The sequence below is a fragment of the Salmo trutta genome, chromosome 21 (genome assembly GCF_901001165.1).
Source record: "Salmo trutta chromosome 21, fSalTru1.1, whole genome shotgun sequence".
NCBI lineage: Eukaryota > Metazoa > Chordata > Actinopteri > Salmoniformes > Salmonidae > Salmo > Salmo trutta.
Genome location: NC_042977.1, coordinates 50,810,190 through 50,836,633, shown reverse-complemented (window position 1 = coordinate 50,836,633; position 26,444 = coordinate 50,810,190). Strand labels below are relative to the sequence as shown.

Genomic DNA, 26,444 nt, shown 5'->3' with positions numbered 1-26,444 from the left:
AGAGAGAGGGAGGCTGTGAGAGGGAGAGGGAGGCTGTGAGAGAGAGGGAGGCTGTGTGAGAGAGAGAGAGAGAGAGAGGGCTGTGAGAGAGAGGGAGGCTGTGTGAGAGAGAGAGGGAGAGGGAGGCTGTGAGAGAGAGGGAGAGGGGGGCTGTGAGAGAGAGGGAGGCTGTGAGAGAGGGGGGCTGTGAGAGAGAGAGAGGGGGGCTGTGAGAGAGAGGGAGGCTGTGAGAGAGGGAGAGGGAGGCTGTGTGAGAGAGAGAGGTAGAGGGAGGCTGAGAGAGGGAGAGGGAGGCTGAGAGAGGGAGAGGGAGGCTGTGAGAGAGAGAGAGGGAGGCTGTGAGAGAGAGAGAGGGAGGCTGTGAGAGAGAGAGAGGGAGGCTGTGAGAGAGAGAGAGGGAGGCTGTGAGAGAGAGGGAGGCTGTGAGAGAGAGAGGGAGAGGGAGGCTGTGAGAGGAAGGCAGAGAGAGAGGGAGGCTGTGAGAGGAAGGCAGAGAGAGAGGGAGGCTGTGAGAGAGAGGGAGGCTGTGAGAGAGAGAGAGAGAGAGGGAGGCTGTGAGAGAGAGAGAGAGAGGGAGGCTGTGAGAGAGAGAGGGAGGCTGGAGAGAGAGGAGGCTGTGAGAGAGAGGGAGGCTGTGAGAGGAAGGCAGAGAGAGAGGGAGGCTGTGAGAGGAAGGCAGAGAGAGAGGGAGGCTGTGAGAGAGAGAGGGAGGGGGGGCTGTGTGAGAGAGAGGGAGGCTGTGAGAGAGAGAGGGAGGGGGGGCTGTGTGAGAGAGAGGGAGGCTGTGAGAGAGAGAGAGAGGGGGGCTGTGTGAGAGAGAGAGAGAGAGAGGGAGGCTGTGAGAGAGAGGGAGAGGGAGGCTGTGAGAGAGAGAGGGAGGCTGTGAGAGAGAGAGGGAGGCTGTGAGAGAGAGAGAGGGGGGCTGTGTGAGAGAGAGAGAGAGAGGCTGTGAGAGAGAGGGAGAGGGAGGCTGTGAGAGAGAGAGGGAGGCTGTGAGAGAGAGAGGGAGGCTGTGAGAGAGAGGGAGGCTGTGTGAGAGAGAGAGGGAGGCTGTGAGAGGGAGAGAGGGAGGCTGAGAGAGGGAGAGGGAGGCTGTGAGAGGGAGAGGGAGAGGGAGGCTGTGAGAGAGAGGGAGGCTGTGAGAGAGAGAGGGAGGCTGTGAGAGAGAGGGAGGCTGTGAGAGAGAGAGGGAGGCTGTGAGAGAGAGGGAGGCTGTGAGAGAGAGGGAGGCTGTGAGAGAGAGAGGGAGGCTGTGAGAGAGAGAGGGAGGCTGTGAGAGGGAGAGGGAGGCTGTGAGAGAGGGAGAGGGAGGGAGGATGTGAGAGGGAGAGGGAGGATGTGAGAGGGAGAGGGAGGCTGTGAGAGAGAGAGGGAGGCTGTGAGAGAGAGAGGGAGGCTGTGAGAGAGAGAGGGAGGCTGTGAGAGAGAGAGGGAGGCTGTGAGAGAGAGAGGGAGGCTGTGAGAGAGAGAGGGAGGCTGTGAGAGAGAGAGAGAGAGAGGGAGGCTGTGAGAGAGAGAGGGAGGCTGTGAGAGAGAGAGGGAGAGGGAGAGGGAGGCTGTGAGAGAGAGATGGAGAGGGAGAGGGAGGCTGAGAGAGAGAGAGAGATGGAGAGGGAGGCTGAGAGAGAGAGAGAGATGGAGAGGGAGGCTGAGAGAGAGAGAGAGGGAGAGGGAGGCTGTAAACGATCTAAGAGACAAGGCAAGTAGGGCTTCCTATGCCATAAATAGGAACATAAAACTCGACCTCCCAATTAGGATCTGGCTAAAATTACTTCAATCAGTTATACAACCCATTGTCCTTTATGGTTGTGAGGTCTGGGGTCCGCTCACCAACCAAGAATTCACAAAATGGGGCAAACAACAAATTGAGACTGCATGCAGAATTCTGAAAAATATACTTTGTGCAATGCAAAACCCCAAACAATGCAGAGCAGAATGAGGTCTATACCCACTAGTTATCAACATCCAGAAAGTACCTGTTAAAATTCTACATCCGCCTGAAAGGAAGCGATGCCCACACATTCCACCACAAAGCCCTCACCTACAGAGAGATGAACCTGAGGAAGAGTCCCCTCAGAGCCCTCACCTACAGAGAGATGAACCTGGAGTCCCCTCAGAGCCATCACCTACAGAGAGATGAACCTGGAGTCCCCTCAGAGCCCTCACCTACAGAGAGATGAACCTGGAGAAGAGTCCCCTCAGCCAGCTGGTTCTGAGGCTCTGTTCACAAACACAAACAGACCCCCACAGAGCCTCAGAACAGCAACACAATTAGACCCAACCAAATTATGAGGAAGCAGAAAGATAACTATTTGATGCACAGGAAATAATCAACCAAAAAACAGAGCAAATTAGCATGCTATCTGGTGCTAAACAGAGAGTCCACAGTGGCAGAACACCTGACCACTGTGACTGACCCAAGCTTAAGATGTACAGACTCAGTGAGCATAGCCTTGCTATTGAGAGACCCACACTTAAGATGTACAGACTCAGTGAGCATAGCCTTGCTATTGAGAGACCCACACTTAAGATGTACAGACTCAGTGAGCATAGCCTTGCTATTGAGAGACCCACACTTAAGATGTACAGACTCAGTGAGCATAGCCTTGCTATTGAGAGACCCACACTTAAGATGTACAGACTCAGTGAGCATAGCCTTGCTATTGAGACCTAAACTTAAGATGTACAGACTCAGTGAGCATAGCCTTGCTATTGAGAGACCCACACTTAAGATGTACAGACTCAGTGAGCATAGCCTTGCTATTGAGAGACCTAAACTTAAGATGTACAGACTCAGTGAGCATAGCCTTGCTATTGAGAGGCCGCTATAGACAGACCTGGCTCTCAAGAGAAAACAGGATATGTGCACACTGCCTACAATATGAGGTGGGAACTGAGATGCACTTCCTAACCTCCTGCCAAATGTATGACCACATTAGCGACACATATTTCCCACAGACCCACAAAGAATTTGAAAACAAATCACACATTGATAAACTCCCATATCTACTGGGTGAAATACCACAGTGTTCCATCACAGCAGCAAGATGGATGAGCTGTTGCCACAAGAAAAGGGCAACCAGTGAGACAACAACACTATAAATACAACCTGTATTCATCTGATTACTTATCTTCCCCTGCTATTCATACTACAAGTATTTACACATTGTTAAAAACACTGTACTCAGCTGATAATATCCTATTTGAAGCGTCATTGTGAATCCTTTATGATGTTATGTTTACTGGACATTTGATGTTTTTTTGTTGATGTTTTTTTTTGTTTCTTCTCACTTTTGTTTCTTGTTTATTTCACTTGTTTTGGCAATGTAAACATATGTTTCCCATGCCAATAAAGCCCTTCAATTTGAGAGAGAGAGAGAGAGAGAGAGAGAGAGGATGTAGCAGCTCACATTGTTCTAGAATGAGATCACCCCAGAGTTCTCAGAATAAACCTTCCTCCTCTGTCTCAGTGAACACACACACACACACACCAATAAACATATCACTCCACACACACCCTAAAATACAGGAAGTGGTCATTATTATGCTGATTTTTGTAGAGGTTGATACATTTTTTGTTAGGGCAAATCAAGTCTGACATTTTTATGTGAAAATTATAAATTTTAGAAACATTTTTAAACTTTCCTTTCAGATAATCTAAGACCACAGTTTTCCTGTTATATAATCTAAGACCACAGCTTTCCTGTTATATAATCTAAGACCACAGCTTTCCTGTTATATAATCTGAGACCACAGCTTTCCTGTTATATAATCTGAGACCACAGCTTTCCTGTTATATAATCTGAGACCACAGCTTTCCTGTTATATAATCTAAGACCACAGCTTTCCTGTTATATAATCTGAGACTCCAGCTTTCCTGTTATATAATCTAAGACCACAGCTTTCCTGTTATATAATCTGAGACCACAGCTTTCCTGTTATATAATCTGAGACTCCAGCTTTCCTGTTATATAATCTAAGACTCCAGCTTTCCTGTTATATAATCTAAGACCACAGCTTTCCTGTTATATAATCTGAGACTCCAGCTTTCCTGTTATATAATCTGAGACCACAGCTTTCATGTTATATAATCTAAGACCACAGCTTTCATGTTATATAATCTAAGACCACAGCTTTCCTGTTATATAATCTAAGACCACAGCTTTCCTGTTATATAATCTGAGACTCCAGCTTTCCTGTTATATAATCTAAGACTCCAGCTTTCCTGTTATATAATCTAAGACCACAGCTTTCCTGTTATATAATCTGAGACTCCAGCTTTCCTGTTATATAATCTGAGACCACAGCTTTCATGTTATATAATCTAAGACCACAGCTTTCATGTTATATAATCTAAGACCACAGCTTTCCTGTTATATAATCTAAGACCACAGCTTTCCTGTTATATAATCTAAGACTCCAGCTTTCCTGTTATATAATCTAAGACTCCAGCTTTCATGTTATATAATCTAAGACCACAGCTTTCCTGTTATATAATCTGAGACCACAGCTTTCATGTTATATAATCTAAGACCACAGCTTTCATGTTATATAATCTAAGACCACAGCTTTCCTGTTATATAATCTAAGACCACAGCTTTCCTGTTATATAATCTGAGACCACAGCTTTCATGTTATATAATCTAAGACCACAGCTTTCATGTTATATAATCTAAGACCACAGCTTTCCTGTTATATAATCTAAGACTCCAGCTTTCCTGTTATATAATCTAAGACTCCAGCTTTCATGTTATATAATCTAAGACCACAGCTTTCCTGTTATATAATCTAAGACCACAGCTTTCCTGTTATATAATCTAAGACTCCAGCTTTCCTGTTATATAATCTAAGACCACAGCTTTCATGTTATATAATCTAAGACCACAGCTTTCCTGTTAAATAATCTAAGACCACAGCTTTCCTGTTATATAATCTAAGACCACAGTTTTCCTGTTATATAATCTGAGACTCCAGTTTTCCTGTTATATAATCTGAGACTCCAGCTTTCATGTTATATAATCTAAGACCACAGTTTTCCTGTTATATAATCTGAGACCACAGCTTTCATGTTATATAATCTAAGACCACAGTTTTCCTGTTATATAATCTAAGACCACAGCTTTCATGTTATATAATCTAAGACCACAGCTTTCCTGTTATATAATCTAAGACCACAGCTTTCATGTTATATAATCTAAGACCACAGCTTTCCTGTTATATAATCTAAGACCACAGTTTTCCTGTTATATAATCTAAGACCACAGCTTTCATGTTATATAATCTAAGACCACAGCTTTCCTGTTATATAATCTGAGACCACAGCTTTCCTGTTATATAATCTAAGACTCCAGCTTTCCTGTTATATAATCTAAGACCACAGCTTTCCTGTTATATAATCTCATCACAGAACAGATGTTGAAATAGTATCCATCACTCCAACCTTTAGACTCTGTAGCCATTAGTAACCAGAGTCTCTAAGGTCGCGTTCCCAAGTGTTACCCTATTCCCTATGTAGTGCACTACTTTGGACCAGGGCCATTTGGGATGTAACCAGGATCACTAACATCATAGTACATTAGGCTGCTACACACGGATGGGTAATAAGCATCAGGCTGTCTGCTATGGCTTTGAAGTTGGACTGATTAACTAACTGTAAGCACAATTTAGGAATAGTTTGAACAAGTGTTATGATATGAAGGTTAGTGTTAGAACATAGAAAAGCACACTACCCAGGATGCAGTTCCACACTCTATCCCCCAGGGGGCAGCAGCAACCTTGTTCATAGGCTGAGCCTGCAGGATAAGCACATCAGGTGCTGTCTCTCTGGACCAAGGTAAGGTGCTGTCTCCCTGGACCAAGGTAAGGTGCTGTCTCCCTGGGCGAAGGTAAGGTGCTGTCTCCCTGGGCGAATGTAAGGTGCTGTCTCCCTGGACCAAGGTAGGGTGCTGTCTCCCTGGGCCAAGGTAGGGTGCTGTCTCCCTGGGCCAAGGTAGGGTGCTGTCTCCCTGGACCAGGGTAAGGTGCTGTCTCCCTGGACCAAGGTAAGGTGCTGTCTCCCTGGACTTAAGGTATGGTTGCTGTCTCCCTGGACCAAGGTAAGGTGCTGTCTCCCTGGACCAAGGTAAGGTGCTGTCTCCCTGGACTTAAGGTAAGGTGCTGTCTCCCTGGACCAAGGTAAGGTGCTGTCTCCCTGGACCAAGGTAAGGTGCTGTCTCCCTGGGCGAAGGTAAGGTGCTGTCTCCCTGGACCAAGGTAAGGTGCTGTCTCCCTGGACTTATGGTAAGGTGCTGTCTCCCTGGACCAGGGTAAGGTGCTGTCTCCCTGGACCAAGGTAAGGTGCTGTCTCCCTGGGCAAAGGTAAGGTGCTGTCTCCCTGGACCAAGGTAGGGTGCTGTCTCCCTGGACCAAGGTAAGGTTGCTGTCTCCCTGGACCAAGGTAAGGTGTTGTCTCCCTGGACCAAGGTAAGGTGCTGTCTCCCTGGACCAGGGTAAGGTGCTGTCTCCCTGGACCAAGGTAAGGTGCTGTCTCCCTGGACCAGGGTAAGGTGCTGTCTCCCTGGACCAAGGTAAGGTGCTGTCTCCCTGGGCCAAGGTAAGGTGCTGTCTCCCTGGACCAAGGTAAGGTGCTGTCTCCCTGGGCACATGTGGATTCAACACGGTCCTCAAACGTTGATTTCTCACATAAATGCACACATTAATTTAAGTTAGAGACCAGTTAACTAGTCCTAAGACACTTAGCGAGTACAACAATATTAACAGGTTAGTTATTGGTTAGTTATTGGCTAGGTATTGGTTAGGTATTGGCTAGGTATTGGCTAGGTATTGGTTAGTTATTGGCTAGGTATTGGTTAGTTATTGGCTAGGTATTGGCTATGTAACACAAGGAATTAATGGAATTCGTAGATGAAGCGACCGTTGACTATAACTGTTCATTGATCGTTTTATTGAAACAACAGGCCCGTTTTAGACCGTGTTCATTCAGGGGTCCACCACAACCCAACCCTCTCATTGACATAACAGGTGATCAATTCATTTCAATCAATGATGAGGTGAATGAATGACTGGTCTATCTGCTATCTATGCTGTTGAACAGCATTCAAAGCACCATAGATAGGCTGATCCACTGTTGAACAGCCTTCAAAGCTCCATAGATAGGCTGATCCACTGTTGAACAGCCTTCAAAGCTCCATAGATAGGCTGATCCACTGTTGAACAGCCTTCAAAGCTCCATAGATAGGCTGATCCACTGTTGAACAGCCTCCAAAGCCCCATAGATAGGCTGATCCACTGTTGAACAGCCTTCAAAGCTCCATAGATAGGCTGATCCACTGTTGAACAGCCTTCAAAGCCCCATAGATAGGCTGATCCACTGTTGAACAGCCTTCAAAGCCCCATAGATAGGCTGATCCACTGTTGAACAACCTTCAAAGCCCCATATATACGCTGATCCACTGTTGAACAGCCTTCAAAGCCCCATAGATAGGCTGATCCACTGTTGAACAGCCTTCAAAGCCCCATAGATAGGCTGATCCACTGTTGAACAGCCTTCAAAGCTCCATAGATAGGCTGATCCACTGTTGAACAGCCTTCAAAGCTCCATAGATAGGCTGATCCACTGTTGAACAGCCTTCAAAGCTCCATAGATATGCTGATCCACTGTTGAACAGCCTTCAAAGCCCCATAGGCTGATCCTTGTGGTCCATGTGTATCAATGAAGGTTTTTACTGCTTAAATCGTGTTGACAATATAGCCTGGTCCCAGATCTGTTTTGTATTCTTGCCATCTCAATTGCTATCATTGTCAAGCCAAACATGGCATGACAGTTTCATAAGAAGTTAGCAAGAGAGCAGAAAAACACACAGGCAATTGATACCATTTGAGATGCATGCCCAAGTCTAGATAAACAGTGACTGTCATAGTCTTCGGTGTCTACGGCATGGTTCCCCAACTGGTGGTTCCCCCCCCTGGTTGAATCTATATAGTTGCTGATTGCTGGTCTAAAGGATAATATCTTTGGTAGAGAGTGTGTGGGATAATGCTTCACTCTTCATAAACAAATCAACTTCCTGCCTCTAACTCTCCAGTGCTTTCCTAAGAATAATACAGTACACAAATACACACATCCTCATGTTGGTAAATAACTACAATGAAGTCCCATTTGGATATACTGTACCAGCAGCCAAAGACTGACAGACATCCCAGCTAACAATTGTAGGGAGAGAGAACGTTTTTGTAATGTTACTTGTAATGTCCCTCGTAATGTTTGCGTCCAGTTTTCCGTTGGTTAGCGGAACATTCTATCTATGTTAACAAAAAACAATCCGAGAACCTTTTTAAAATGTTTTGTCAATAAGTACATCTCAGCTCTGTTAAAAGTACACTCAATTAAAACTGTTCTATTGATCATAGTGATTCATTAGTATCATTAAAACAGGTTGACATGATCATGCTGATTCAGCAGTATCATTAAAACAGATAAACATGATCATTCTGATTCATTTTGCCAGCAGCATACCACCCTGCATCCAACTGCTGGCTTGCTTCTGATGCTAAGCAGGGTTGGTCCTGGTCAGTCCCTGGATGGGAGACCAGATGCTGCTGGAAGTGGTGTTGGAGGGCCAGTAGGAGGCACTCTTTCCTCTGGTCTAAACAATATCCCAATGCCCCAGGGCAGTGATTGGGGACACTGCCCTGTGTAGGGTGCTGTCTTTCGGATGGGACGTTAAACTGGTGTCCTGACTTTGAGGTCATTAAAGATCCCATGGTACTTATCGTAAGAGTAGTGGTGTTAACCGCGGTGTCCTGGCTCTCTGTGGTCACTATAGATCCCATGGTACTTATTGTAAGAGTAGGGGTGTTAACCCTGGTGTCCTGGCTAAATTCCCAATCTGGCCCTCAAACCATCACGGTCACCTAATCATCCCCAGCTTACAATTGGCTCATTCATCCCCCTCCTCTCCCCTGAAACTATTCCCCAGGTCGTTGCTGTAAATGAGAATGTGTTCTCAGTCAACTTACCTGGTAAAATAACGGTAAAATAAAAAAATAAATAAAATAAAACATTTGTATCATTAAAACAGGTTCAATAGATCATTCTGATTCAGGAGTATCATTAAAACAGGTTAACATGACCCACCAATATCAGACAACTATACTGAAAGCCCTTCAATTGTTGAAATAAGTTGATTAAATCAATGATGAGAATAGTCAGATTAACTGATACCTGACTTGATGGCGTAGCGGGAAGAAGTAGCCCCACACCATCACACCTCCTCCTCCATGCTTCACGGTGGGATCCACACACGCAACGACCATCCGTTCACCTAATCTGCGTCTCACACGGCGGTTAGAACCAAATATCTCAAATTATATCTCAAAGGACAGATTTCCACCTAGTTGCTCGTGTTTCTTGGCCCAAGCAAGTCTCTTATTATTATTGGTGTCATTTAGTAGTGGTTTCTTTGCAGTAATTTGACCATGAAGGCCTGATTCATGCAGTCTCCTCTGAACAGTTGATGTTGAGATGTCTCTGAACTCTGTGAAGCATTTATTTGGGCTGCAATTTCTGAGGCTGGTAACTCTAATGAACTTATCCTCTGCAGCAGAGGTAACTCTGGGTCTTACTTTCCTGTGGCGGTCCTCATCAGAGTCAGTTTCATCATAGAGCTTGATGGTTTTTGCGACTGCACTTGAAGAAACGCTCAAAGTTTTAGAAACTTTCCGCATTGACTGACTTTCATGTCTTAAAGTAATGATGGACTGTCGTTTCTCTTTGCTTATTTGAGCTGTTCTTGCCATAATATGGACTTGGTCTTTTACCAAATAGGGCTATCTTCTGTATACCACCCCTACCTTGTCACAACACAACTGATTGGCTGAAACGCATTAAGAAGGAAAGAAATTCAGCAAATTAACTTTTAACAAGGCACACCTGTTAATTGAAATGCATTCCATGTGACTACATCATGAAGCTGGTTGAGAGAATGCCAAGAGTGTGCAGAGCTGTAATCAAAGCAAAGGGTGGCTACATTGAAGAATCTCAAATATTAAACCCACTTTTTTGGTTACTACATGATTCCATATATGTTGTTTTATAGTTTTGATGTCTTCACTATTATAGTAAAAATAAACACAAACCCTTGAAGAGTAGGCGTGTCCAAACTTTTGACTGGTTCTGTATATAAATGAACATGCGCAATGTAATCATCTATGTCAGTGCGTCAAATATTTAAGTTGAAAACAATATTATTATTATTATTTTAAAAGCAGTGTGTGAGAGACTGCGGAGGCTGGTGGGAGGAGCTTATAGGAGGACGGGGCTCATTGTAATGGCTGGAATGGAATAAATGGAACGGAGTCCAACATGTGGTTTCCATGTGTTTGATGTGTTTGGTACCATACCATGTATTCCATTCCAGCCATTACAATGAGCCATCCTCCTATAGCTCCTCCCACCAGCCTCCTCTGATACCAGTCTTCCAGAACAGTACTGTCAGGGATGAACTGGGACCAGAAATCATCACGGGCATTTCTAACACATGGCTCAATTTTTTTCTCGAGGTCACCACGCAAGCCCATTTTTCTTCCTAAAGACCTAATTATTAGCCAAATAATTTTGTGCAAAAACCCCAATTTAGACAGACCCACTTTGGTAAAAAAACATTGACCAGCCTATCTGGCAATTGCCCAACCTGGCCCATGGCCAGTCCGCCCCCGAGTACTGTGGAATTATCTTCTCAATGCAGTCAATCACAGGGTATGTCTGTTTATTTCACATGGCAGGGTTTGGAAATTCATTTAAAGAAACCACATGTTGGACTCCATTCCATGTATTCCATTCCAGTCATTACAATGATCCCGTCCTCCTATAGCTCCTCCCACCAGCCTCTGGTGTGGGAGTATCCCTAACCTCGTCAACAGACAAAGAGCCGTGAATGGATCAGTGGTTCACCAATCAGGGCCTTGGTTGGCTTGGAAACAATAACAAGGCGTGATGTGTAATGAAAACATATTTTCTGGGGGGGGGACGGAAACACAGAGGAGAGGTGGGGGGGGACACCGAGGAGAGGCAAGGGGGGGACACCGAGGAGAGGCAAGGGGGGGGGGGACACCGAGGAGAGGCAAGGGGGGGGGGACACCGAGGAGAGGCAAGGGGGGGACGGAAACACAGAGGAGAGGCAAGGGGGGGGACACTGAGGAGAGGCAAGGGGGGGACGGAAACACAGAGGAGAGGCAAGGGGGGGGGGACACCGAGGAGAGGCAAGGGGGGGGGGACACCGAGGAGAGGCAAGGGGGGGGGGGGACGGAAACACAGAGGAGAGGCAAGGGGGGGAACAGAGGAGAGGCAAGGGGGGGGGACGGAAACACAGAGGAGAGGCAAGGGGGGGAACAGAGGAGAGGCAAGGGGGGGACACAGAGGAGAGGCAAGGGGGGGGACACAGAGGAGAGGCAAGGGGGGGAACACAGAGGAGAGGCAAGGGGGGGACACAGAGGAGAGGCAAGGGGGGGAACACAGAGGAGAGGCAAGGGGGGGGGACGGAAACACAGAGGAGAGGCAAGGGGGGGGAACAGAGGAGAGGCAAGGGGGGGGGACGGAAACACAGAGGAGAGGCAAGGGGGGGAACAGAGGAGAGGCAAGGGGGGGACACAGAGGAGAGGCAAGGGGGGGACACAGAGGAGAGGCAGGGGGGGGGACACAGAGGAGAGGCAAGGGGGGGGAACACAGAGGAGAGGCAAGGGGGGGAACAGAGGAGAGGCAAGGGGGGGACACAGAGGAGAGGCAAGGGGGGGACACAGAGGAGAGGCAGGGGGGGAAACACAGAGGAGAGGCAAGGGGGGGAACACAGAGGAGAGGCAAGGGGGGGGAAACAGAGGAGAGGCAAGGGGGGGAACACAGAGGAGAGGCAAGGGGGGGGGACACAGAGGAGAGGCAAGGGGGGGGCATTTCTTTGCGACCATCAGGCGACTTCCTGACAACTGATACACAGAAATGTTCCTGCTTCGTTCACATGAAACGATTTCTAGAACATTCAAATCATTAATATACATATAATATGAATATTTAGTCCTAGCCAAGCGGTATCAAACCGGATTCTTCTTGTTAACTAAATCAATACTTATTTTTTTGTCAATACATTTTATTTGATCACAAGAACATACAAAAAGGTATAATAATTGATATGTACAAGAGCTGCTTCAACAAAATATAGAATTAATGTAGAATATCAACAGAAATAGTTTGTTTTCCAAGATGGCTTAGCATACAAGAGAGGAAACAGAGAAAAAACAGATAGTCGCTTATAACAGAGCATTAGTATCTAAAATACCACTAATAAATGGTGATATTTTTCTTTTTTTAGCTTCAGATTTATACATCCGGTGAAACATCTTGCTCATTGTTACTATCTGTGGTTGATACACTGTGGCAGGAAAGCTGTCGGTGCATTAGGATACAGAGTCTTTCCTTTTCCAACTCAAGTATTTTCTTCATAATCACAGTGTGTACTACAGAGAGAGGTTGGCCTTTTTCCTCCTCCAACCTCACTTTGCAGCAGAACTTCATGTCATTGACCAGTATGTCTACAGCTCAAGTCCCCCCAGCCACTCAGTCACACCAAGGGAGCCTGGTCATTGGCTACTGAATCCTCTAATGGCCTTCAAACACAACATAGCTGGACACGCCCCTGACAATACCCATAGGCCCAAGTCCAGCTCTTCCTTAGCCAGCCAGCAGGTAGGGGACGGAAACACAGAGGAGAGGCAAAGCCTGTGCACAGCAAAACCATAAGTTCTGACTTCAATAAGGTGGAGGTGATGGTCTGAAGACCAAGCATTCGAGAGGAAGGAGGACTGGTGGGTGGTCATCGTTTATAATTCCTTTTGAATGTCTAGCACAGAAACACTACTGGGACTCAGGAGAGAAACTTGGCAGGCTGAGGGATCACGTCATCCGGTTTTGTGTTCTCCCTCCCAGAGTACGTCAGGGAGGACTACGACCAGCTGGTCACGCACGTGCAGACAAGGTTTGGCCAGAAGTAACCACCCACGACTGTGAGGAGGAAGGGATGGAAACATCTACTGACTTTGCCGAAGATAATCAACCTCCTAGTTTCTCTTGCTTATCGCTGGTGTTGGCTTGGTGCTTCAGGATCAGCTTGCCACCGACGCTTTCCTTAAAGGACTTACAAAAACCAAAAAGTGGCATACAAGGTGATGAACCGAGACCCCGGGACCCTGGCTCAAGCGCAGCAGCTCTTGGAGATGTATGAGCACAACTTCAAAGCAATCGTTGGCTGTGACAGTTAGTCAAGGCACAGGGCTCAACACTTATAGGGGTCTGATTCAGACGACAAAGCAGCAACATACAGAGTCCAAGGGCCCGCGTATGTCACCAAGGAACAGCTTGGTGGTACAGAGAGTGAACATTTAATGGCGACGGACATAGGACAGGACAGCATCTGGACGTGAACAGACACAGGGAACAAACGGGGGAGCCGACAGTTATAGACGGGGCAATCAACAAAGGGTAGGAGTCCAGGTGAGTCCAATGATGGCCGCTGCGTGTAATGATGGTGACAGGTGTGCGTAATGAAGGGCAGACTGGCGCCCTCGAGCACCAGAGAGGGAGAGCGGGAGCAGGCGTGACAGGGGTGCGTAATGAAGGGCAGACTGGCGCCCTCGAGCACCAGAGAGGGAGAGCGGGAGCAGGCGTGACAGGGGTGCGTAATGAAGGGCAGACTGGCGCCCTCGAGCACCAGAGAGGGAGAGCGGGAGCAGGCGTGACAGGGGTGCGTAATGAAGGGCAGACTGGCGCCCTCGAGCACCAGAGAGGGAGAGCGGGAGCAGGCGTGACAGGGGTGCGTAATGAAGGGCAGACTGGCGCCCTCGAGCACCAGAGAGGGAGAGCGGGAGCAGGCGTGACAGGGGTGCGTAATGAAGGGCAGACTGGCGCCCTCGAGCACCAGAGAGGGAGAGCGGGAGCAGGCGTGACAGGGGTGCTGTCGTGTCGTCTTCCTCCGGCTGGTTTTCTTAATTTTGGGTCAGTCACAGTGGTCATGTATTCTGCCTCTCTATTTAAGGCCAGATAGCATTCCAATTTTCTCTGTTTTTTTGGTTGATTCTCTACAGTGTGTCAAATAGTTATCTTTATGCTTCCTCATAATTTGGTTGGTGTTTAGACCCCAGACCTCACAACCATAGAGGGCAATGGGTTCTGTAACTTATTTAAGTATTTTTAGCCAAATCTTAATTGGGATGTCAAGTTTTATGTTTCTTTTGATGGCATAGAAGGCCCTTCTTGCCTTATCTCTTAGATGGTTCACAGCCTTGTGGAAGGTATCTGTGATGTTGATGTTTAGGCCAAGGTATGTATAGTTTTTTTTGTGTGCTCTAGGGCAACGGTGGCTAGATCGACTTGGTATTCATGGTCCTGGCAACTGGACCTTTTTTGGAACACCATTCGTTTTGTCTTACTGAGATTCTTCTACATAGATTCTGACACAAGTCTGACAGAATCTGTACAGAAGATCTAGGTGCTGCTGTAGGCCCTCCTTGGTTGGTGACAGAAGCACCAGATCATCAGCAAACAGTAGACATTTGATTTCCGAGTCTAGTAGGGTGAGGCCGGGTGCTGCAGACTGTTCTAGTGCCATCGCAAATTTGTTGATATTTACAATTTGAAGAGGGTGGGGCTTAAGCTGCATCCCTGTCTCACCCCACGGCCCTGTGGAAAGAAATGTGTGTGTTTTTTGCCAATTTTAACTGCACACTTGTTTGTGTACATGGATTTTATAATGTCGTATGTTTTCCCCCCAACAATGCTTTCCATCAATGTGTATAGCAGACCCTCACGCCAAATTGAGTCAAAGGCTTTTTCGAAATCAACGAAGCATGACAAGACTTTCTCTCTCTTCTCTCTCTCTCCTTTCTCTCTCTCCACTCTCAATTCTCTCTCTCTCTCTCTCTCTTTCTAGATTCTAGGAGTGTTGGTGCATGCTGGGAATTGTATGAGTGGTGTCTGTGTTTTCTTTTTGTTTCCTTTTCTTGGTGTTTTTTTAAATCAAATCAAATTGTATTTGTCACATGCTCCGAATACAACAGGTGTAGTAGACCTTACAGTGAAATGCTGAATTCAACAGGTGTAGTAGACCTTACAGTGAAATGCTGAATACAACAGGTGTAGTAGATCTCACAGTGAAATGCTGAATACAACAGGTGTAGTAGACCTTACAGTGAAATGCTGAATACAACAGGTGTAGTAGAACTCACAGTGAAATGCTGAATACAACAGGTGTAGTAGACCTCACAGTGAAATGCTGAATACAACAGGTGTAGTAGACCTCACAGTGAAATGCTGAATACAACAGGTGTAGTAGACCTCACAGTGAAATGCTGAATACAACAGGTGTAGTAGACCTCACAGTGAAATGCTGAATACAACAGGTGTAGTAGACCTCACAGTGAAATGCTGAATACAACAGGTGTAGTAGACCTCACAGTGAAATGCTGAATACAACAGGTGTAGTAGACCTCACAGTGAAATGCTGAATACAACAGGTGTAGTAGACCTTACAGTGAAATGCTGAATACAACAGGTGTAGTAGACCTCACAGTGAAATGCTGAATACAACAGGTGTAGTAGACCTCACAGTGAAATGCTGAATACAACAGGTGTAGTAGACCTTACAGTGAAAGGCTGAATACAACAGGTGTAGTAGACCTCACAGTGAAATGCTGAATACAACAGGTGTAGTAGACCTTACAGTGAAATGCTGAATACAACAGGTGTAGTAGACCTCACAGTGAAATGCTGAATACAACAGGTGTAGTAGACCTCACAGTGAAATGCTGAATACAACAGGTGTAGTAGACCTCACAGTGAAATGCTGAATACAACAGGTGTAGTAGACCTTACAGTGAAATGCTGAATACAACAGGTGTAGTAGACCTTACAGTGAAATGCTGAATATAACAGGTGTAGTAGACCTTACAGTGAAATGCTGAATACAACAGGTGTAGTAGACCTTACAGTGAAATGCTGAATACAACAGGTGTAGTAGACCTTACAGTGAAATGCTGAATTCAACAGGTGTAGTAGACCTCACAGTGAAATGCTGAATACAACAGGTGTAGTAGACCTCACAGTGAAATGCTGAATACAACAGGTGTAGTAGACCTCACAGTGAAATGCTGAATACAACAGGTGTAGTAGACCTTACAGTGAAATGCTGAATACAACAGGTGTAGTAGACCTTACAGTGAAATGCTGAATACAACAGGTGTAGTAGACCTCACAGTGAAATGCTGAATACAACAGGTGTAGACCTCACAGTGAAATGCTGAATACAACAGGTGTAGTAAACCTTACAGTGAAATGCTGAATACAACAGGTGTAGTAGACCTCACAGTGAAATGCTGAATACAACAGGTGTAGTAGACCTTAGAGTGAAATGCTGAATACAACAGGTGTAGTAGACCTCACAGTGAAATGCTGAATACAACAGGTGTAGTAGACCGTACAGTGAAATGCTGAATACAACAGGTGTAGGTAGACCTTACAGTGAAATGCTGAATACAACAGGTGTAGTAGACCTCACAGTGAAATGCTGAATACAACAGGTGTAGTAGACCTCACAGTGAAATGCTGAATACAACAGGTGTAGTAGACCTTACAGTGAAATGCTGAATACAACAGGTGTCGTAGACCTCACAGTGAAATGCTGAATACAACAGGTGTAGTAGACCTTACAGTGAAATGCTGAATACAACAGGTGTAGTAGACCTCACAGTGAAATGCTGAATACAACAGGTGTAGTAGACCTTACAGTGAAATGCTGAATACAACAGGTGTAGTAGACCTCACAGTGAAATGCTGAATACAACAGGTGTAGTAGACCTCACAGTGAAATGCTGAATACAACAGGTGTAGTAGACCTTACAGTGAAATGCTGATACAACAGGTGTAGTAGACCTCACAGTGAAATGCTGAATACAACAGGTGTAGTAGACCTCACAGTGAAATGCTGAATACAACAGGTGTAGTAGACCTCACAGTGAAATGCTGAATACAACAGGTGTAGTAGACCTCACAGTGAAATGCTGAATACAACAGGTGTAGTAGACCTCACAGTGAAATGCTGAATACAACAGGTGTAGTAGACCTCACAGTGAAATGCTGAATACAACAGGTGTAGTAGACCTTACAGTGAAATGCTGAATACAACAGGTGTAGTAGACCTTACAGTGAAATGCTGAATACAACAGGTGTAGTAGACCTCACAGTGAAATGCTGAATACAGGTTTATACAGGTTTATACAGGTATATACAGGTTTATACAGGTTTATACAGGTTTATACAGGTATATACAGGTATATACAGGTTTATACAGGTTTATACAGGTTTATACAGGTATATACAGGTTTATACAGGTTTATACAGGTATATACAGGTTTATACAGGTTTATACAGGTTTATACAGGTTTATACAGGTATATACAGGTTTATACAGGTTTATACAGGTTTATACAGGTTTATACAGGTATATACAGGTATATACAGGTATATACAGGTTTATACAGGTTTAGTCAAAGGGGTGTAGTTCTCTTAACTTTAAGCAATTTGGAAGACATGAAAGAACAGTATTCGTGGACAGGGGTCTGTGGACGTGCTGGAGGGGATGTTGGCAGCGAGGCTGAGGGTTGAGTTTGCCTGTTACAAACTGGTCAACAATACTGATCTGTTTATGAGTATATGGGGTATTGATCTGTTTATGAGTATATGGGGTATTGATCTGTTTATGAGTATATGGGGTATTCAGGGGTCGTTGTGTTTAGTTACTATGGAGGAAGATTTGGTGTTCTGTTTTTAATTGATGTTTAACCATCTTTTTATTGTGTAGTGACTTTACAGATCCAATAAAGTTTTTTTAATCTCTCTCTCTCCTCTCTCTCTCTCTCTCTCTCTCTGTCCGTCTCTCTCTCTCTCCTTTCTCTCTCTCCTCTCTCTCTCCTCTCTCTCTCTCTCTCTCTCTCTCTCTCTCTCTCTCTCTCTCTCTCTCTCTCTCTCTCTCTCTCTCTTCCTCTCTCTCCTCTCTCTCTCTCTCTCTCTCTCTCCTCTATCTCTCTCTCTCTCGCTCTCTTCTCTCTCTCTCTGTCTCTGTCTCTCCTCTCTCTCTCTCTCTCTCTCTCTGTCTCTCTCCTCTCTCTCTCTCTCGCTCTCTCTCTCTCTCTCTCTCTCCTCTCTCTCTCTCTCTCCTCTCTCTCGCTCTCTTCTCTCTCTGTCTGTCTGTCTCTCTCTCTCTCTCTCTCTCTCTCTCTCTCTCTCTCTCTCTCTGTCTGTCTGTCTCTCTCTCTCTCTCTCTCTCTCTGTCCGTCTCTCTCTCTCTCTCTCTCTTTCTCTCTCTCTCTCCTTTCTCTCTCTCCTCTCTCCTTTCTCTCTCTCTCTCCTCTCTCCTCTCTCCTCACTCTCTCCTTTCTCTCCTCTCTCTCTCTCCTTTCTCTCTCTCTAGCGATGTTCTCTCAGTGGGCTCTACTGTTGTTGTGTACTCTCCCTGTGATGTCTGTCCACTCAGAGGGATGTCAGTGTCCAGGAGCCACCATTTTGGCCCAGTTTCCCTCTGTCCTACCCGCTGAGACCTGCTGTCTGAACTACTCCGGCTCCACGTTCGGCCATGTTCCCTGGGCCAGGCTCACCAACGGGACCAGACTACAGCTCTTGGACCTGTCACACTGTAACATCACTCAGATCGACTTGGAGGACACAGAGACCACACTCTCTCCTCTCCAGGAGGTCTACCTGGGTCACAACAGACTGAACACCATCCCAGGGGATTTCCTGTCAGATCTACCCAGCCTGAAGGTGCTGGAGTTGGGCATGAACCAGCTGAAGGAGCTACCTGAGGATTTCCTCCAGGGATCTGATGACCTCCGGGAGCTGGATCTCAGTGGGAACCTCCTGCGCTCTCTCCCCATCTCTGTCCTCTCCCTGCCGGGCCTGGCGAGGCTGGAGCTGGGGAACAACCCCTGGGACTGCTCCTGTTCTCTGGTGGAGGGGCTGGAGGCCGGTGGGGGGCAGGGAAACGACAACAACACCAGCCTGCAAGGCATCGTGGGTAACATCACATGTGCATCTCCTGGGAATCTGGCGGGGTGGCTCGTGTGGTCGGTGGCACCGGGAGACGTCTGCCGCTCTCCAGGTCTCACCGCACTTTTCATCGTCCTGCCCCTCCTCATCCTCACCGGTCTGGTCCTCTGCCTGTGCTGCGGTAAGAAGAGCAAAAGCAAGGAGGCGCCCGCGTTCGGCTCTTCCAAGAAGAAGGCCTCTCACTCCCATTCATCCAACAGCCACCGACACCACCGCCGCTCTAAGCCCCCAGCAGGAGGAGGAGGAGGAGGAGGAGAGGGCAACGTCCCCATGGTGGGGGACAGCAGCAGGGACAGCATTTTGAAGAGCCAGCTCCTCCTACGACCCTCCTCCACCCTCCTGGGCTCCACCAGGGACATCTATGAGGAGGTGGAGATGAAGCTAGGTGGCTCTGTGGAGTGTCTTCCTTCTCCCTCTCCTGGGTCCTCCTTCACAGTGGGGATCTCGGCCTGGCCTGCGTCCCAGACAGAGGGCCCCGAGATGGGTATGTGCAGACGGGCAGAGCTTGACACGGTGAGTGTGACAGAGGTGATGAAGGATTCGGCAGACAGAGAGAAGGCTTATATGACCCAGTCCACTGAATACTACAGTCTGGTGCCTGGGATGGACCTGGAGGACTCCGACCACGACTCTGATCACGGCTAGGACCAGGCAGCATACGTGGGGCGTCAACCTGTCATAGGTTCACTAGAGAGAGTGTATGTGTTGTTACAATTCCAAATCAACCCCGAGCTCACCACCCCCTTGGTATGTTACACCTTGACTGAGGTATCTGGTCAGGAGTAAGACAGAATGGCATGTTACACCTTGACTAAGATATCTGGTCAGAAGGAAGACAGAATGGCATGTTACACCTTGACTAAGATATCTGGTCAGAAGGAAGACAGAATGGCATGTTACACCTTGACTAAGATATCTGGTCAGGAGAAAGACAGAATGGCATGTTACACCTTGACTAAGATATCTGGTCAGAAGGAAGACAGAATGGCATGTTACACCTTGACTGAGATATCTGGTCAGGACACTGAATAAGCAGTGAGAATGAAAAACTATTGTCTCTTTGACTGAAGAATCACAATCATCTAACAGGAAGTGATGTCACATTGAGCTCTTCAGGAAGGGCTGACATCATCACTCTGAGCTCCACTTCCTGTGGGACCAGAGAGCAGCTCAGTCCACCGTGTGAACAGGACAGGGAGAGGAGAGGAGAGGAGAGGAGAGGAGAGGAGAGGACAGGACAGGACAGGACAGGGATGAGAGGACAGGGAGAGGACAGGACAGGGAGAGAACAGGACAGGGAGAGAATAGCAGAGAACACAACAACAGAACAGAACACGAGGAGCTCCACTGGGGAGCCCTGGGACTGTAATAATCCCCTGCATCGTATGAGACAGCAGGATTGTGTGTTAGAGTTGAACTTTTGTCTGTCATGATCCACCGTTTGAACTGAACTGGACAGTCAGCCTCACTATTCCTCCGCTGACATCGTCAAGGACTGGATCACCGTTTCTCCTCTCAACTCTTTCCTTTACAAACACGAACCATGTCACGTTCCTTTTATATTGAACTCAACTCTGGGGCTGTAATATTCCCTGCACTGGGGCTGGGCCAGTTTTATGACACATCACGCCAATCGTAAATCTTATGCAATAGAGAACCCTCTCCCGCTCTTCAGTATCAACCAATGGAATGCATTTGTCTAGAGAGACTGTTGCCCGCACAAAAACTCTTAACGTCCAAAAAGTGAATATTGCAACAATATTTCTAAGATAGGAATATTAAAGAATGGTCTAATGAATAATCATGTCAAATTGTTTGTCATTTTGTGATGTCATTAAAAACTGTAAAACAAAAATACTGTAACTTGAAGAGCTTTCACGCTGTGTATGTCAGGTTTAAGTCCTTTACGTTATGTAGGAAATATGAAGAACGACGAAACTAGTTTCGTTCAGATAGGAATGGGATTTTAGTTTTCTAACGACATCATAGTTTTCATGTCCGTTACACATTAACTAAGCCTCGCCCCAAATTAGGTCAGAAGAGCGTGTCGGCGTGTCGGTGTCATGGAAACGCCCTTTTCGACGTTAAAAGGATCTGTTCTATTTCAACAATCCACCCCAAGAACAAGACAACTACGAAGAAAGACATTGTGACCTCTGGTGGACAACCAGAGCCTTTACACCCATCGAGCCCTTCCTATAGAAGGATTGATTGGTTTCAACAGGGAGACGACGAACAAAGATATCTACACGTAAATACATTGCATTTCTTACCCAACTGAGCAGTGGTTCGTGTGCAAGGTATATGATTAAAAAGTGGGAACAGTTCTAGGATGTATCCACAATAAATGTCTCTTTTTCTCCATCTCTCTATTTTCCCCATCCCCCCCTTTCTCCATCTCTGTGTAATGTGCCCTCATATCTTGTCAGTCCACTAGGGACTTTTATCTCATGTAAGTGTGTATGTGTATTCTGTGTAATTATTTAGTTAATTAGTAAATAAATAAATAATTAAATAGATTTGCGTAGGACTGAATAAATCAGAAAAGGCGGATTCAAGAAGTCTGCGACGTTCAGAATGAGACTAATATGAGATAATGATTATATACAGTTGAAGTCGGAAGTTTACATACACCTTCGCCAAATACATTTAAACTCATTTTTTTTCACAATTTCTGACATTTAGTCCTAGTAATAATTCCCTGTCTTAGGTCAGTTAGGATCACCACTTTATTTTAAGAATGTGAAATGTCAGAATAATAGTAGAGAGTGATTTATTTCAGCTTTTATTTCTTTCATTACATTCCCAGTGGGTCAGAAGTTTACATACACTCAATTAGTATTTGGTAGCATTGCCTTTAAATTGTTTAACTTGGGTCAAACGTGTCGGGTAGCCTTCCACAAGCTTCCCACAACAAGTTGGGTGAATTTTGGCCCATTCCTCCTGACAGAGCTGGTGTAACTGAGTCAGGTTTGTAGGCCTCCTTGCTCGCACACACTTTTTCAGTTCTGCCTTTCAGGTTATGTCGATATATGACTTGTTTTACTGTGGATATAGATACTTTTGTACCCGTTTCCTCCAGCATCTTCACAAGGTCCTTTGCTGTTGTTCTGGAATTGATTTGCACTTTTGAACCAAAGTACATTCATCTCTAGGAGACAGAACGCGTCTCCTTCCTGAGTGGTATGACGGCTACGTGGTCCCATGGTGTTTATACTTGCGTACTATTGTTTGTACAGATGAACGTGGTACCTTCAGGCATTTGGAAAGTGCTCCCAAGGATGAACCACACTTGTGGAGGTCTACAATTTCTTTTCTGAGGTCTTGGCTGATTTCTTTAGATTTTCCCATGATGTCAAGCAAAGAGGCACTGAGTTTGAAGGTAGGCCTTGAAATACATCCACAGGTACACCTCCAATTGACTCAAATGATGTCAATTAGCCTATTAGAAGCTTCTAAAGCCATGACATCATTTTCTGGAATTTTCCAAGCTGTTTAAAGGCACAGTCAACCTAAATGTATGTAAACTTCTGACTTCACCTCTATATCATCTAGAGTTTAATTCGGGAGATGGTAACTCGTTAAACTTTTTCCATGGTGCCTCAAATTCATAATGAGTTAATTGTTACATGATTAATTTAATCATGGATTAGATTCATAACAGTCATCAAATGAATGAAAATCACATCACAACACAGATTTAGAGATACTGTTCGGTATGCATATCCCTCCTCCTACTTCTGCCAAGACAAGCAGCTGTGTTCTGTTGCCATCGACATAGTATCCTCAGTCTTCAGTCCTGTCTGACCTGGCAGCCTCTCCCTCTCAGGAGAGGCTAAACTGGCCTTCAGTCCTGTCTGACCTGGCAGCCTCTCCCTTTCAGGAGAGGCTAAACTGGCCTTCAGTCCTGTCTGACCTGGCAGCCTCTCCCTCAGGAGAGGCTAAACTGGCCTTCAGTCCTGTCTGACCTGGCAGCCTCTCCCTCTCAGGAGAGGGTAAACTGGCCTTCAGTCCTGTCTGACCTGGCAGCCTCTGCCTCGCAGGAGAAGCTAAACTGGCCTTCAGTCCTGTCTGACCTGGAAGCCTCTCCCTCTCAGGAGAGGCTAAACTGAACTTCAGTCCTGTCTGACCTGGCAGCCTCCCCTGAGAGGGAGAGGCTAAACTGGCCTTCAGTCCTGTCTGACCTGGCAGCCTCTCCCTCTCAGGAGAGACTAAACTGACCTCGAGTCCTGTCTGACCTGGCAGGCTCTCCCTCTCAGGAGAGGCTAAACTGGCCTTCAGTCCTGTCTGACCTGGCAGCCTCTGCCTCTCAGGGGAGGCCAAACTGGCCTTCAGTCCTGTCTGACCTGGCAGCCTCTCCCTCTCAGGAGAGGCTAAACTGACCTTCAGTCCTGTCTGACCGGTTAATTGGAACACAACTGACTGATGTTTTTGATTAATGCTTATGACATTCAGTTAGAACAGAAAATGACTCAGCTATGACTACACAACCAATCACAGCTACTGTTGCTATGAGGAAGGAGTTAGTGCCATCTTATTCAACCAATCACAGCTACTGTTGCTATGAGGAAGGAGTTAGTGCCATCTTATTCAACCAATCACAGCTACTGTTGCTATGAGGAAGGAGTTAGTGCCATCTTATTCAACCAATCACAGCTACTGTTGCTATGAGGAAGGAGTTAGTGCCATCTTATTCAACCAATCACAGCTACTGTTGCTATGAGGAAGGAGTTAGTGCCATCTTATTCAACCAATCACAGCTACCGTTGCTATGCCGTCTAACTTTTAACTCCTTGGTGTGAGAAGGTTTTACCATGAATTAATGCAAAGATCGTTGCGTGGCTGAAGAGGAGAAACGTGTTTGATTCTACTGCTGGTGCTAATTGTGTCCTTTCCTGTCCTGTCATGTAGTGAAATGTGACCACAGGTTGGAAAATACCAGGTCTGTCTGTCTGATCAGGATGCTAGTTGAAGATCTCAGATCTAGGCCTGGTTCTGCTCTGCTCTGCCGGGCTTCAGCCTGGTTCTGCTCTACTCTGCCGGGCTTCAGCCTGGTTCTGCTCTACTCTGCCGGCTTCAGCCTGGTTCTGCTCTACTCTGCCGGGCTTCAGCCTGGTTCTGCTCTACTCTGCCGGGCTTCAGCCTGGTTCTGCTCTACTCTACAGGGCTTCAGCCTGGTTCTGCTCTGCTCTGCAGGGCTTCAGCCTGGTTCTGCTCTACTCTGCCGGGCTTCAGCCTGGTTCTGCTCTACTCTGCTGGCTTCAGCCTGGTTCTGCTCTACTCTGCTCTGCTCTGCCGGCTTCAGCCTGGTTCTGCTCTACTCTGCCGGCTTCAGCCTGGTTCTGCTCTACTCTGCCGGGCTTCAGCCTGGTTCTGCTCTACTCTGCCGGGCTTCAGCCTGGTTCTGCTCTACTCTGCTGGCTTCAGCCTGGTTCTGCTCTACTCTGCTCTACTCTGCCGGCTTCAGCCTGGTTCTGCTCTACTCTGCTCTACTCTGCCGGGCTTCAGCCTGGTTCTGCTCTACTCTGCTCTACTCTGCCGGGCTTCAGCCTGGTTCTGCTCTACTCTACAGGGCTTCAGTCTGGTTCTGCTCTACTCTGCCGGGCTTCAGCCTGGTTCTGCTCTACTCTGCTCTACTCTGCCGGGCTTCAGCCTGGTTCTGCTCTACTCTGCAGGCTTCAGCCTGGTTCTGCTCTACTCTGCAGGCTTTAGCCTGGTTCTGCTCTACTCTGCCGGGCTTCAGCCTGGTTCTGCTCTACTCTGCAGGCTTCAGCCTGGTTCTGCTCTACTCTGCCGGGCTTCAGCCTGGTTCTGCTCTACTCTGCTGGCTTCAGCCTGGTTCTGCTCTACTCTGCCGGGCTTCAGCCTGGTTCTGCTCTACTCTGCAGGCTTCAGCCTGGTTCTGCTCTACTCTGCAGGGCTTCAGCCTGGTTCTGCTCTACTCTGCAGGCTTCAGCCTGGTTCTGCTCTACTCTGCAGGCTTCAGCCTGGTTCTGCTCTACTCTGCTCTGCTCTGCCGGCTTCAGCTTGGTTCTACTCTGCCGGGCTTCAGCCTGGTTCTGCTCTGCTCTGCAGGCTTCAGTCTGGGTGGGGCTCTACTTTGCTCTCCAGGCTTCAAAACCGGAAACGAGTTACCTCTGGTTCGTTCAGCCATTCCTATGGGGAAATGACCTTCCTCTGGTTCGTTCAGCCATTCCTATGGGGAAATGACCTTCCTCTGGTTCGTTCAGCCATTCCTATGGGGAAATGTCTTCCCTCTGGTTCGTTCAGCCATTCCTATGGGGAAATGTCTTCCCTCTGGTTCGTTCAGCCATTCCTATGGGGAAATGTCTTCCCTCTGGTTCGTTCAGCCATTCCTATGGGGAAATGTCTTCCCTCTGGTTCGTTCAGCCATTCCTATGGGGAAATGACTTTCCTCTGGTTCGTTCAGCCATTCCTATGGGGGAAATGACCTTCCTCTGGTTCGTTCAGCCATTCCTATGGGGAAATGACCTTCCTCTGGTTCGTTCAGCCATTCCTATGGGGAAATGACCTTCCTCTGGTTCGTTCAGCCATTCCTATGGGGGAAATGACCTTCCTCTGGTTCGTTCAGCCATTCCTATGGGGGAAATGACCTTCCTCTGGTTCGTTCAGCCATTCCTATGGGGAAATGTCTTCCCTCTGGTTCGTTCAGCCATTCCTATGGGGGAAATGTCTTCCCTCTGGTTCGTTCAGCCATTCCTATGGGGAAATGACTTGGGTTTCGGTATAAACACAAGGTCTGAGGTAAACACAGGATTATATCTTCCATGTTTTGTTCTATGATAATACCAGTCAGTTAACATTACCTTTATGTGCTTTTTGAACTTTAATTACATAAATGCTTCAAAATTCCCTAAAAGGTTAGCTGATGAAGATTATATTGTATATTGTGTTTACCACAGACCTTATTTTCAGTGTTTTTCCAAAAAACAAATTCGGTTTCCACATAGTCCCATGAACCATGACAGAGTTAGTGCCTACAAAAAGACACCATTACTATTGCTCCCTATAAATGGCACAGATACAAAAATTAGTCCTCTATCTACCTCTATGGTTAGCTTACATTAGCTACAGCAGACAGAAGAAGCCAAACAAGTTACCTCAACTTTGTGGCCTGGAGTATTTGGGCGGCAGGGTAGCCTAGTAGTGGTTAGAGCGGTTGGACTAGTAACTGAAAGGTTGCAAGATCGAATCCCCGAGCTGACAATGTAGAAATCTGTTGTTTCTGCCCCTGAACAAGGCAGTTAACCCACTGTTCCCCAGTAGGCCGTCATTGAAAATA

At 46.6% G+C, this 26,444-nt stretch overlaps 1 protein-coding gene across 2 annotated transcripts in view; it reads left to right on the top strand.

Moving 5' to 3' along the window:
* The window catches only part of best4 (bestrophin 4), a 54,304-nt gene that overhangs the window by 3,134 nt on the left and 24,726 nt on the right, over window positions 1-26,444 (top strand). The window contains exon 2 of one of the 2 annotated variants that reach the window (XM_029706083.1): window positions 18,507-21,468. In XM_029706083.1, the coding sequence (XP_029561943.1) occupies window positions 18,509-19,786 (1,278 nt within the window). In that variant the 5' untranslated portion in view covers window positions 18,507-18,508 and the 3' untranslated portion in view covers window positions 19,787-21,468. Of the gene's footprint in view, window positions 1-18,506; window positions 24,018-26,444 lie in introns of those variants that run through there. The other variant, XM_029706082.1, reaches the window with a different exon arrangement.